At 40.4% G+C, this 14,899-nt stretch overlaps 1 protein-coding gene across 2 annotated transcripts in view; it reads right to left on the bottom strand.

Moving 5' to 3' along the window:
* sptlc2a (serine palmitoyltransferase, long chain base subunit 2a) overlaps positions 1-12,535 on the bottom strand; it is a 101,534-nt gene extending 88,999 nt beyond the window's left edge. Inside the window, exon 1 of one of the 2 annotated variants that reach the window (XM_065004115.1) lies at positions 12,065-12,535. In XM_065004115.1, coding sequence (XP_064860187.1) covers positions 12,065-12,211 — 147 coding nt within the window. In that variant the 5' untranslated portion in view covers positions 12,212-12,535. The remainder of the gene's footprint in view (positions 1-12,064) is intronic. The other variant, XM_029687482.2, reaches the window with a different exon arrangement.
* Positions 12,536-14,899: the final 2,364 nt, after the last annotated feature.

Below are 14,899 nucleotides of genomic sequence, written 5' to 3'. Positions count from 1 at the left end.
CCAATTGTCGACAGATTTTCAGGCAAGTATTCAAAAATCTGCACAAAAACAATATGCGCATTTTACCACCAGATGTGTTTCCATCAAATTGCGGGTCAAAGGCTGTGCGTGGTGACGTAATGCACATAAAAATAACAGTTGTGGTTAAATTCTCATGTACCGAAATCAAATGTAAGTTAAATGAGTTTCCATCGCATTTTCAACTCTACTAATGGTTTGTCATAAGAAAAACAGCTCGAGAATACTGTGCAGGACAGGTAGCCGACTACATGATGAGATTATTATGGACATAAGAGCAAGAACAGTTTTTTTTGGCAAACAGCAGCCAAACTTCCATCCTCATGTAAACAGAATAAGACCCTCTATGTATTGGAAGGGAGTATCAAGCTCATCACCTTGCACTTTCACCACCCTGTGGCATTCATCATAATGTATTTCATTTGTAGCCTAATAAACTGCGTGCTCTCCTGAGAAGTCGTAGACGGGAGGACCACACAACATACCATCGCGTGACTCCAAGTTTACTTCGATATAATGCTTATTATATATATCAATATTTGCATAATAGTGTTTCCACTGCCATTTCTCACATCCTTAATTTTACAAACACAAAAAGATCCCACATTGTCTAGCATATTTTGTTTCGTCGACATTTTGAAAGTTTACCAACAATTTGGCTATTTCCATCAGGCCTGTAGTGACATTCTTTAGCATACATTCTTTAGTGTACTTTACTCACATAAAAAGGTTAGATGGAAAGCTGGTTATAGTAACCTGGTTCTCTAGTTATCAGCACAGTCAGCGCTAGTAGTAAAAGGCAAGTCTGAGTGTTATTCTGGGTTTTTGGGTGATGGTGATATGAGGTGGTTGGGATGAAGGAAATGTCAATTCAGTTAAATTACCTTTACTCATCCCTAAGGGGTCATGTCAACAACAACAAGAAACATACTGTAAAGGGTCTTTCCTTTTGATTCCAATCACTTTTTGTCCATACCCTTGTTGACTTTAACAAAACGTCCATACATATTTGCAAAGAGTTTGGTTTGCTTTTTGATATCGTCCAGGCCCATTGACACTGTAAATGACATGAGTTTCATGATCTGGAAATGTGAAAGTCTCACAAGTCCGGGTAATACACGTATTTCAAAGCACTTGGATCATAGTAATAACAAGCTGTTGCATGTTTTGTATAAAAACATAGAAGGCATGGCTTACATATCTCTCCTACGGTCTCACATACACGGGGGGACAAACACTTTTCAAAGCACTTGCCACCATCTGATGTCTTTAACGCACGCAAAAATGTAAATGAATACTTGTCTGGCAGCTAGCGCCGAGGTGTCTGCATAACCTAATTCCTGGTCATTCATATGACAATTTCTGTGTGTTCCCATCATCACCGAACAAAATTTTAGTTCAGTAAGTGGTGACTAGTCTATGTGGTCAGTGAATATTATTACAGTGTTAGCACTGTGGGAAGAGGAAGTGAGATATTCAAAATAGCCTACAGAAGGATACTAGGGGCTAGCTATGTTTTTACACTGACCATATGTAAAGCACTGTTGCTCTGGCTATCAGATTTGTGAGTCAAATAAAGGGAGGGGCTGCTCCATGACTGAGGGTGTTGTTTCTGAGCACTCTCCAAGCAGATACGACACTCCTAACCAACTCACATGAATCAAACATCTTGCCAATGAAATAAATCAAAACAACGAAATGCTGCCACTGATCTACGCCTGGATTATTAAAACAAGTAGGCATGCATACGGCATTCCCAGGGCCAACCGTAGGTCAAATGTATGCATGCATGACGGACGCTTTTATCGCTTTGGATAAGAGCATCTGCTAAACGGCTTATGATTATTAGGCCTGTATTCTGCTACGCTCCTCTTTTTAATAAACAAACTACAGTCGGGAAGTTTACATACACTTAGGTTGGTGTCATTAAAACTTGTTTTTCAACCACTGTTAACAAACTAAAGTATTGGCAAGTCGGTTAGGTCATCTACTTTTGTGCACGACACAAGTAATTTTTCCAACAACTGTTTACAGACAGATTATTTCACTTATAATTCACTGTATCACAATTCCAGTGGGTCAGAAGTTTACATATACTAAGTTGACTGTGCCTTTAAACAGCTTAGAAAATTCCATAAAATGTTGTCATGGCTTTAGAAGATTCTGATAGGCTAATTGACATCATTTGAGTCAATTGGAGGTGTACCTGTGGATGTATTTCAAGGCCTAACTTCAAACTCAGTGCCTCTTTGCTTGACATCATGGAAAAATAAAAGAAATCAGACAAGACCTCAGAAAAAAATGGTAGACCTCTACAAGTCTGGTTCATCCTTGGGAGCAATTTCCAAACGCCTGAAGGTACCACCTTCATCTGTACGAACAATAGTACGCAAGTATAAACACCATGGAACCACGCAGCCGTGATACCGCTCAGGAAGGAGACGTGTTCTGTCTCCTAGAGATGAACATATGTTGGTGCGAAAAGTGCAAATCAATCCCAGAACAACAGCAAAGGACCTTGTGAAGATGCTGGAGGAAACAGGTACAAAAGTATCTATATCCAGAGTAAAAAGAGTACTATATTGACATAACCTGAAAGGCCGTTCTGCTCCAAAACCGCCATAAAAAAGCCAGACTACAGTTTGCAACTGCACATGGGGACGAAGATCGTACTTTTTGGAGAAATGTCCTCAGGTCTGATGAAACAAAAATAGAACTGTTTGGCCATAATGATTATCTTTATGTTTTGAGGAAAAAGGGGGTGGCTTGCAAGCCAAAGAACTCCATCCCAACCATGAAGCATGGGGGTGGCAGCATCATGTTGTGAGAGTGCTTTGCTACAGGAGGGACTGGTGCACTTCACAAAATAGATGGCATCATGAGGGTGGAAAATTATGTGGATATATTGAAGCAACATCTCAAGACGTCAGTCAGGAAGTTAAAGCTTGGTCGCAAATAGGTCTTCCAAATGGACATTGACCCCAAGCATACTTCCAAAGTTGTGGCAAAACAGCCTAAAGACAACAAAGTCAAGGAATTGGAGTGGCCAACATAAAGCCCTGACTTCAGTCCTATAGAAAATTTGTGAGCATAACTGAAAAAGCGTGTACGAGCAAGGAGGCCTACAAACCTGACTCAGTTACACCAGCTCTGTCAGGAGGAATGGGCCAAAATGCACCCAACTTATTGTGGGAAGCTTGTGGAAGGCTACCCGAAACATTTGACCCAAGTTAAACAATTTAAAAGCAATGCTACCAAATAATAATTGAGTGGATGTAAACTTCTGACCCACTGGTAATGTGATGAAAGGAATAAACGCTGAAATAATTCATTCTCTACCATTATTCTGACATTTCACATTCTTAAAATAAAGTGGTGATCCTATGATTTCTATTTCACAATAGAAATCCACCTGTTATTAGGGACAGCTGGCATAGCCTATACAGTAAATCAAATAAAAGTTTATTGGTATGATAGGTTAATATGTGAGAGACATTTTTACACACACTGCAATACTGAGGTTTGAAACACATACAGGAGTGGCCTTTGAGTCTTTCCATTGAAAAATCAAGCCCCACACTGCTTTGCAACCACATGTGACTAGTCATGCTTCTCTCTCCCATACCTCAAAGGCTAGCAACAGTGACATGCACATGCACTACAACCGGCTGGCCATGCCTTCCTCCTGGCTACTCCAACCTCGGCCAACAGCTCTGCCCCCCCGCAGCTACTCGCCCATGCCTCCCCAGCTTCTCCTTTACCCAAATCCAGATAGCAGATGTTCTGAAAGAGCTGCAAAACCTGGACCCATACAAATCAGCTGGGCTTGACAATCTGGACCCTCTATTTCTGAAACTGTCCGCCGCCAATGTCGCAACCCCTATTACCAGCCTGTTCAACCTCTCCTTCGTATCATCTGAGATCCACAAGGATTGGAAAGCTGCCGTGGTCATCCCCCTCTTCAAAGGTGGAGACACCCTGGACCCAAACTGTTACAGACCTATATCCATCCTGCCCTGCCTATCTAAGGTCTTCGAAAGCCAAGTCAACAAACAGATCACTGACCATCTCGAATCCCACCGTACCTTCTCCGCTGTGCAATCCGGTTTCCCGAGCCGGTCACGGGTGCACCTCAGCCACGCTCAAGGTATTAAACGATATCATAACCGCCATCGATAAAAGACAGTACTGTGCAGCCGTCTTCATCGACCTGGCCAAGGCTTTCGACTCTGTCAATCACCATATTCTTATCAGCAGACTCAGTAGCCTCGGTTTTTCTAATGACTGCCTTGCCTGGTTTACCAACTACTTTGCAGACAGAGTTCAGTGTGTCAAATCGGAGGGCATGTTGTCCGGTCCTCTGGCAGTCTCTATGGGGGTACCACAGGGTTCAATTCTCGGGCCGACTCTTTTCTCTGTATATATCAATGATGTTGCTCTTTCTGCGGGCGATTCCCTGATCCACCTCTACGCAGACGACACCATTCTGTATACTTCTGGCCCTTCCTTGGACACTGTGCTATCTAACCTCCAAACGAGCTTCAATGCCATACAACACTCCTTCCTCCAACTGCTCTTAAACGCTAGTAAAACCAAATGCATGCTTTTCAACCGTTCGCTGCCTGCACCCGCACGCCCGACTAGCATCACCACCCTGGATGGTTCCGACCTAGAATATGTGGACATCTATAAGGTGTCTGACTAGACTGCAAACTCTCCTTCCAGACTCATATCAAACATCTCCAATCCAAAATCAAATCTAGAGTCGGCTTTCTATTTCGCAACAAAGCCTCCTTCACTCACGCTGCAAAACCTACCCTAGTAAAACTGACTATCCTACCGATCCTCGACTTCGGCGATGTAATCTACAAAATAGCTTCCAATACTCTACTCAGCAAACTGGATGTAGTTTATCACAGTGCCATCCGTTTTGTTACTAAAGCACCTTATACCACCCACCACTGCGACCTGTATGCTCTAGTCGGCTGGTCCTCCCTACATGTTCGTCGCCAGACCCACTGGCTCCAGGTCATCTACAAGTCTATGCTAGGTAAAGCTCCGCCTTATCTCAGTTCACTGGTCACGATGGCAACACCCACCCGTAGCACGCGCTCCAGCAGGTGTATCTCACTGATCATCCCTAAAGCCAACACCTCATTTGGCCGCCTTTCCTTCCAGTTCTCTGCTGCCTGCGACTGGAACGAATTGCAAAAATCGCTGAAGTTGGAGACTTTTATCTCCCTCACCAACTTCAAACATCTGCTATCTGAGCAGCTAACCGATCGCTGCAGCTGTACATAGTCTATCGGTATATAGCCCACCTAACTACCTCATCCCCATACTGTTATTTTATTTTATTTACTTTTCTGCTCTTTTGCACACCAGTGTCTCTACCTGCACATGTTCACCTGATAATTTATCACTCCAGTGTTAATCTGCTAAATTGTAATTAATCACTCCTATGGCCTATTTATTGCCTACCTCCTCATGCCTTTTGCACACAATGTATATAGATTTTTTTTCTACTATGTTATTGACTTGTTTATTGTTTGTTTACTCCATGTGTAACTGTTGTCTGTTCACACTGCTATGCTTTATCTTGGCCAGGTCACAGTTGCAAATGAGAACATGTTCTCAACTAGCCTACCTGGTTAAATAAAGGTGAAATACATTTTTAAAAAATCAGCTTGGAGTCAATTACCAGACCATGCATTCCCGTCCCTCCCACTCTCCGCCTTACGCCTGGGAAAATGAGCTAGTGTAGCTACAACAAGTAGGCCTAGGTTAAATCCTTGATTCATTTCCTTGTATCTAAGATCTGTTTGTGATGTCTTGGCAATGCCTTATTGAATTGTCATACCCTAGTTGGCAAGACATCAGTATCTGGGCCCCAGTGTTTGACTTCCAATACAATGATGGAACTGGAATGATGAGATCGATGTTCTTCTTTTATGTTTAGGTTTTATTATTTCACTGCCACACTGTGTTCGATCTTGTCTAGCCATCTTGTCTCAAGAGGACCACAATGGAAATAAGTCCCAGACTTTGTGTGTTATCCTCGATGATTTTATTAATGTGCATGTATGGCTTTTAAGTTTTATGTGTGCTTGTTTTTTTAAGTGGTCGAATTAATAAACTAAACTAAAAATGCTCTAGCTAGAAGATCACACAGTCGGTTGAGCATGGCGCTTGTAACGCCAAAGGTTGTGAGTTTGATTCCCGCTGGAGCCAATATATGCACGCATGACTAAATCGCTTTGGATAAAAGTGGCTATATAGGGCAAGACATTGATATAGCCAACTTGATAGAATTGTCTCTGAGAATTTTAATTTAGAGCCATCTTAAAGATATGTTGTTGACTCATGAAAGAGATATTATCGAATTTGCAATACACTAGGCTAATTAAAATTACGTCTGGATCAAGGGGTGGAAAATTAATGAACAGCGCCCTGTTCCTCTGCGTTCCCTCTATAGATGGGGAGTTAGGGAGTCGGGGAGTACAGGCTAGGGAGTTGGGGAGTACAGGTATAGGGTTGTGACCAGGGACTAAAACAAACTTTTTTGTATACCAGACACTGTGGCAGGTAGAATCTTTTTATTTTATTTTTAATTTTAACATCTACCAGCCACTCAGATCTTTTCCCAGCCAAATGTTTTCCCTACCATAATTACACACACAAAAACAGATGAGCATGTTCAGTAATGTAAAAAAAAAAATGAATGTATTACTAGTAAGACTTAAATTTAATATTCCGTGACAAACATTTTTCAGCTGCCCCTTTAAGATTACCTTGGTAACGGGGCCACTCAGGTCTTCACATATGCCTGTGAGAATTTCACTAGAAGGAATCCAGTTTTTGACTAATTAATGTCAGATTTGACATTTCATATCAGGTTAGGAGAATTTACGCAGTAGGTTAGGAGAATTATCATAACAGGTTAGGATAATGAGTTTAAGGTTAGGAAAGGGGTTAAGGTTAATTTAACAATAATTTTGTTAAAATATTTTTGACATAATTACATCAAAAAAACACAAACGGATGACCGTGCTTTGTAATGTTTCTAAAACAAGAATTGTATTAGTAAGAAGTAATGTGGTATATTGCTAAATTTCATTTCATTTTTTGTGACCTGAGTCTTTTAAACCTACACTGAAAAAAATAATAAGTGCAACATGTCAAGTGTTGGTCCCATGTTTCATGAGCTGAAATAAAAGATACCAGAAATGTTCCATATGCACAAAGAGCTTATATCTCAAAGATTTTTGCCACAAATGTTTACATCCCTGTTAGTGTGCATTTCTCCTTTGCCAAGATAATCCATCCACCTAACAGGTGTGGCATATCAAGAAGCTGATTAAACAGCATGATCATTACACGGGTGCACCTTGTGCTGGGGAAAATAAAAAGGCCACTAAAATGTGCAGTTGTGTCACAACACGATGCCACAGATGTCTCAAGTTGAGGGAGCGAGCAATTGACATGCTGACTGCAGGAACGTCATTCGCTGCATGACACAAATGGTGGTCCCAACAGATACTGACGAGTTTTCTGATCCACACCCCTACCTTTGTTTTTATTAAGGTATCTGTGACTAACAGATGCATATCTGTATTCCCAGTCATGTGAAATCCATAGATTAGGGCCTAATGAATGTATTTCAATTGACTGATTTCCTAATATGAACTGTATCTCAGTCAAATCTTTGAAATTATTGCATTTATATTTTTGTTCAGTATAGTGGATTTGGTATTCAGACCCAGACTTTTTCCACATTTTGTTAAGTCAGAGCCTTATTCAAAAATAAAATGCATGTTTTCCCTCATCAATCTACACACAATACCCCATAATGAAAAAGGGAAAACAGGTTTAGACATTTTTGCAAACTTATTAAAAATAAAAAACATAAGTACATAACTATTCAGACCCTTTGCAATGAGACTCGAAATTGAGCCCAGGTGCATCCTGTTTCCATTGACCATCCTTGAGATGTTTCTACAACTTGATTGGAGTCCACCTGTGGTAAATTCAATTGATTGGACATGATTTGGGAAGGCACACACCTGTCTATAAAAGCCCACACAGTTGACAGTGCATGTCAGAGCAAAAACCTAGCCATGAGACCAAAGGAATTGTACATAGAGCTCCGAGACAGGATTGTGTCGAGGCACAGATTTGGGGAAGGGCACCAAAACCACGTCTAGAGGAAACCTGGCACCATTTGCAAACATTTCTAAAAACCTGGTTTTGCTTTATCATTATGGGGTATAGTGTGTAGATTGATGACGGTGTAACATAACAAAATGTGAAAAAAGTCAAGGGGTCTGAATACTTTCTGAAGGCACTGTAACACTCCTGTCCCCTAGTAACCGTCTGGTATATAAAACATCCGCCATTTAGGCTGTAGATGCATCGGTTTCCTCCTTAACTAGCTTTAATGGCATGCCGCCCCAAAAACAAACTGGGAAAATATGCGTACCGTCTTAATAAAACCCAACTTTCAACAAACCATGCTAGAGTGGATAATGCTACTTCCTGTCATTGTGCATCCTGTTCAGCCAGGGGTAAGCAACAGACTGCTGCAACCTGATTGGCTGAATGTTGTGTGCAACATCTGGAAGTTGTCAGAAAATCCAAAACTAGTGGTGGAAAACGTTATTTTATTAAGATAGTACGCATATTTTCCCCGTTTTTTTCCCCAGATGCCTTTGGAGCCTGAATGGAGGATGTACAAGCCGGTCGCCGGGAGACAGAGTGTATTACCGTCTGTGCAGCTTAATGCAGGACACCAATGACAAATGACAAAAGACGTGAGGAATAGCAGCACCATCAGGCGGCAGCAGGGCTACACCCAGTTAAGATTATTTAAGATTACGCTCAACATCTTCTAGAGAGAACACTGATGATGTCATACCCCAAAGGCCAGCAGATGGCAATATTGAGTCGTTTCATCTTACCGTCCAAAGGGAATGTATGCAGCTTGCTATACACTCGTATCACCTGTGGACCAGTTTGTACATAAAACATTCTCCATTAAGGCTGGAAAGGCGTCAATTTCCTACTTAATTCTATTTTATGATGAGAAGGCGTGAAAAAAAGGGAAAATATGCGTACTTTCTTTATGAAACACCATTTTCCACCACCATGCTAGAGTAGTTAATGCTCGTCCCGAAATTAGCGTATCACATTCAGCCAATCAGGTTTCAGCATTCTTTTATTTAGAAACTTTCAGTTCAGGGCTGCGGACAAATGCGAAGTAGACAGCCCTCACCCCTCAACCCACAAATTAAGTTTTACATAGTCACATCCAAGTATACCTTCAAATTCCCATGGCCAAGTGAGGGATAGGCAACGTCCTTGGTGGAAAGCAACCAACCTAAAGCTATTTATCTACCTATCAAGCTAACATAGCACTCTTGTCAGGTAGCTAGCTACAGACATTTACATTTTATTAATTTAGTAGATGCTCTATTCCAGAGCGACTTAGAGGAAACACGTAGGGTTAAGTGCCTTGCTTAAAGCCATAGACAGATTTTTCACCGAGCTGGCTCTGGGATTCGAACCAGCTACCTTTTGGTTACTGGCCTAATGCCCTTAACCGCTAGGCTACCTCCCGCACCATAGCTGGCTAGCTAGCTGTATAGTTTGGTTATTTATTCCAATACATTTTTGAATTCCCAAAAATACGTTTATGTAGCTAGCTAGTTCCGTTTTATAGATTCATCACAATGAGTCTGAGTCACTTTGAGCATCATATTCCCATTCGCCAATGCTAACATGCATGTACCCAATTGTCATTCTTGAGTAAAAGTAAAGATACTGTACCTTAATAGAAATTACTCAAGTTAAGTTACCCAGTAAAATACTACTTGAGTAAAAGTCTAAAAGTATTTGGTTTTAAATATACTTAAGTATTAAAAGTACATGGAATTTCTCAAATATGCTTAAGTATCAAAAGTAAAAAATAATTTAAAATTCCTTATATTAAGCAAACCAGAGGGTACAATGTGTTTTTATTTATTTATGGCTAGCCAGGGGCACGCTCCAACACTCAGACTTAATTTACAATTGAAGCATTTGTGTTTAGTAAGTCTGCCAGATCAGAGGCAGTAGGGATGACAAGGGATGTTTTCTTGCTAAGTGCATGAATTTGATCATTTTTCTGTCCTGCTAAGCATTCAAAATGTAATGAGTACTTGTGTGTCAGGGAAAGTATGGAGTAAAGTAAATTATTTTCTATAGTAATGTAGTGAAGTAAAAGTTTTCAAAAATATAAATAGTAAAGTAATGTACAGATACCACCAAAAAATGGCTTAAGTAGTATTAGAAAGTATTTACTTAGATATTTTACACCACTGACTGTGACTTTGTCCTTGTGTTTCTTGGCCCGTTATATAATTTTGTTCACACACACCAAGTTGTTTTTCAATGTTACTTTCAGTTTGCTGCAAGTCTGCTGCTAGGAAGACATTTGTAGTAAGATTTTTTTTCCAGCACAGACAAGCAAGTGCCTAAGTTGCTATGGTAACGAGCCATCCCTTAAAGGGGCAGCTGAACATTTGTCTCACCTAATGATTGTGCTTGATTGAGCATGGATCCATCCTAAAATATTTTATTAATGAACTTTTAGTAATTTCTTATCATTAAAACACTCAAATACTTAGTCTCTTAGATGTATTTGTGTGCTACATTTCTTCTTAGGAGCAAATCATGAACTGCTTGTAAAAAATGTCAAAATAAAGTCTTGAACTATAATAACAAATAAGCCATACTCAGCCTTCGTTGATTCAGTTCTATACCTGTCTATCTATCTCTTTTTACTATTGTATCTAAATGATTTATTTTAACAAACATTGGTTGAAAGACAGGTCATAAAAATGTAATTATGCAATATACCCCATTACTTCTTTACAAGTAATACATTTTTTGTTTTAGAAAAACAGAAAGCATTCTCGTTCTTTGTGTGTGGGTGTATTTTCTTTTGGCTGGTAAAAGATCTGAGTGGCTGGTAGATTTGTAAAAATATTTTTAAATCGTTGCTGGTGGACCAAAAAGTGAATTGGTTACGCAACATCCGGGACTAGTATTAATTACTCTAGCATGGTGGTGGAAAATGGCTGAATGTAATTTAGGGACTAGCATTAACTACTGTAGCATGGTGGTGGAAAATGGTGTTTCATAAAGAAAGTATGCATATTTTTTGGCTTTCTCACCATTAAATGGAGTTAAGGAGGAAATCAATGATTTTGCAGCCTGAATGGAAAGTGTTTATGTACGAACCGGTTCACAGAGGATACGAGTGTATGTATAGCTGTGATTCCCTTTGGACGGTAAATGAAACAACTGAATTGCACCATCTGCTGGCCTTTGGGCTAATGGCATCAGTGATTAATTAAATGATTGTTGACATTGTAGCTAGCTAACTAGTTGTTTGTAAAAGATTAAAGGCTGGAAAAGCAGCAAGCTGGCTACACTGCAGATATAATTAGTTAACACTGTGGGATGTAACGTTACCAATGAAGGCTGATGGGAGGAGCTATAGGAGGACGGGCTCATTGCAATGGCTGGATTGGAATGAATGGAACGATATCAAACACATCACACACATGGAGACCCCATGTTTGATTCCATTAATTCCATTCCAGCATTAGAATGAGCCCGTCCTCCTATAGCGCATCCCACCAGCCTCCACTGAACGTTACATAATGCTAACGTTCCATTATTACAAATCTACTTTGATGAATACCTAACGTTAGTTAATAAACCAACTAAAATAGTTGGCAACAACTGTCATATGTCCAACTTACTGAGCTTAGTAGACTCAGTAACGTTGGCTTCAGCTTGCGGGCAGTTGTTTAGCAAATTCAAATAGGTGTCAGTAACGATAAAGCTATCAAAATCGTTTAGCTACATTTCAAAACACATCAAGCTAAATACACATAACGTTAGCTAGCTACATTGCTAACAATACTGATTTTCAGCTTGGTGTTTTCAGTTTCTACACCATCCATCCATTCTCCATCCATACAGTGTGCTTGGGCCTCACCTTGTCCTCGGGATAGCAGTACATCGGCTGCTGATGATGGTAATGGTGATGGTTTTTTATGAAACCGTTTCTGCCCGGTTTAACGCCGTTCTTCACTCGGTGACAAACTTGTCCATTGGCCGGCTTGTTCGCGGAGCTTTCGGTCATCCTTGCCTATGATTGTGGAGGCTACAGTCTTGCATGTATCTGGCTAGCACAGAATGGGGAACTCGTTTTTGGTGCCTGTCCGGGTTGTGCGCTCGCAAACCCACCCAAAAATCCACAAAGAGGACACAAGGGGTGTGTTCAGTAAGACAGCACGATGTTCAACCTTTAATTCAACATAACGGCTATAAATGTAACTTGCTGAACGAGTTTTGCGATTTCAAATGGTATCCCCCGTATTGATCAGGCCACACCCACCAAAGAGTAACAGACCTAGCTCAAATGATGTTGAAGGACGGTACGCACAGTTTTGGGGAAACGTCTTGTTCAGTATAAACCATCACGGAACGTAGCAATCGTTGAGATGAACTGAATGCAACCCCTGAAATTCCAGCCGCTGCAATACCGGAAATACACGCCCCTAGCAACCAGCGTCAGCCTATGGTATTGCGGCATTCAGGAATGGGTGCGGTTTACGAGCCTTCAGATAAGAAAAGGGAGTGGTCCTCTGTAGTGGAAATGAACTGTAGTAGCCTCTACTGTTTGGGCTCGCTGACATGTGACATAGGTCTCACCTGTTCCCACGGTGTGCTAAATTACGTGTTACCCGCAATTTGAAATTGACCAAGAGCTTGAAATCAGATATTCTTGTCAAATTCTGAATGGTTGCCTTACAAATTGATGACACACTAAACATAATTGTTAACATAGTGGGTGTCAATAGTTATGTTTCCATCCACCACAATTTCTCACATAATTAATTTTACAGACACAAAAAGATCTCACCTTGTCTAACACATTTTATTTTGTTCGATATTTGCAAAGTTTACCGACAAATGTGATGTTTTCATCAGGCCTGAGCATGAAATTTTTTTTTTATCCAACATGTACTGTACTTGCATAAAAAGGTTGAACCAGGTTTTTATTTGTATTTTTTTAATGCAGGATACAAAAATTCCATTCGAGCTAAACAATGGATATATAGTGTTTTGCAACAAAACCAATTGTGAAAAATATGAATTGAAAATCTGAGGACAGTAATATTTTACAGACACATAAAGGTACCCATAAACATTATTTTCTGAAGAAAAAACACAAATGTGAAACAAATAAACTCTTCAATTGTATGATCACATATTTAATGATCATCACAAAATGTTAAGCTACTGTACAGTAAAATTAATACTAACGTCACAAACCTTCGGAGCTTTAACGGCTCACTGTGGCTTTACCTCTGTTCTGTTTCCAGATTTTTGGCCTCACTCACTCACTCACTCACTCACTCACTCACTCACTCACTCACTCACTGTGTGTGATGTATTCCAGCTCCAGTAGAACCGTGTGTGTTGTCCCGGGAGGAGGGCAGCTGTGGGAAGTTTATTCTGCACTGGTATTTTAACAGCCACGTCCAGGCCTGCAGACCCTTCATCCACAGCAGCTGTGAGAGCAATGCCAACCGCATCCTCCACTAGGAGGCCTGTGAGGAGTGCTAACCTTGGGGAGGATACACACACACACACACACACACACACACACACACACACACACACACACACACACACACACACACACACACACACACACACACACACACACACACACACACACACACTGTAACCTATTGTGCACACACACACATATGTCTATACAAGTAACTGCCAAAATAGGATCAAGTTTTCATCCAGCCGTTTTATACACTGTATCTGCGAACTGTTGGCGAGAGCGCATGTGCCAATACCAGAGTAGACACAATCGCTATACAACACAAAAATGTTTGTGACAAAACCATCAGTAGAGTTGAAAATGCTATGCAAACCCATTTATTTGTATTTTTTTTATTCGGTACATGGGCATTTAAACGTAAAAGTAATTTTTATGTGCACTACGTCATCACGCACAGCCTTTTATCCAAAACAAGTCAATTGGATGGAAACACTTATCTTGTGGGAAAATGTAGGCATAGTTTCAGATGCGTACTTTGAATAACATTCATTCTGGCAGAGTGCCATGCATTCCTTAGAGCGTTTCATAACTACAGAGCCCCACAGTGGAGGTGCCATAATACCCATAAACCTTGCGGTCAAACAAGGAAATGGTTCAAATCGTTTTTCCACCATTCATTTTTTAAGTTTTTATAACAATATAAAGCTGTCTCGGACAAGGTGACTTTTATCAAGATATTCCTCTCTATTTACTCTCAGATTTGAAAATGCTAATTAGCATCAAAGTTGACATCATGCAAGACTACAAATTCCTGCAAGTCATCTCTAGCTGACACCTTTGCTAACAGGTTGTAACGCTCCTCGTCGGGCGAAAGAGAGGAGGACCAAAATGCAGCGTGATGATTATCCATTTTAATAGAATACTTTAACAATGAACAAAAACAATAAACCGACAAAATAAACAAAGACAAAACAGTCCCATAACGTGAACACAAACACTGGAAACAGGAACAATCACCCACAACCCACAATACAAAACAGGCTACCTAAATATGGTTCCCAATCAGAGACAATGACTAACGCCTGCCTCTGATTGAGAACCATATCAGGCCAAACACATCGAAACAGACAAACTAGACATACAACATATAATGCCCACTCATATCACACCCTGACCAAACAAAACATAGAAACAAACAACGCAAACTCTGGTCAGAGTGTGACACAGGTATTGTGATAAATATAAAAG

Source organism: Oncorhynchus nerka, linkage group LG18 (assembly GCF_034236695.1).
Source record: "Oncorhynchus nerka isolate Pitt River linkage group LG18, Oner_Uvic_2.0, whole genome shotgun sequence".
NCBI lineage: Eukaryota > Metazoa > Chordata > Actinopteri > Salmoniformes > Salmonidae > Oncorhynchus > Oncorhynchus nerka.
The sequence above is the reverse complement of the archived record's forward strand: the minus strand, read 5'-3'. Positions and strand labels throughout refer to the sequence as shown.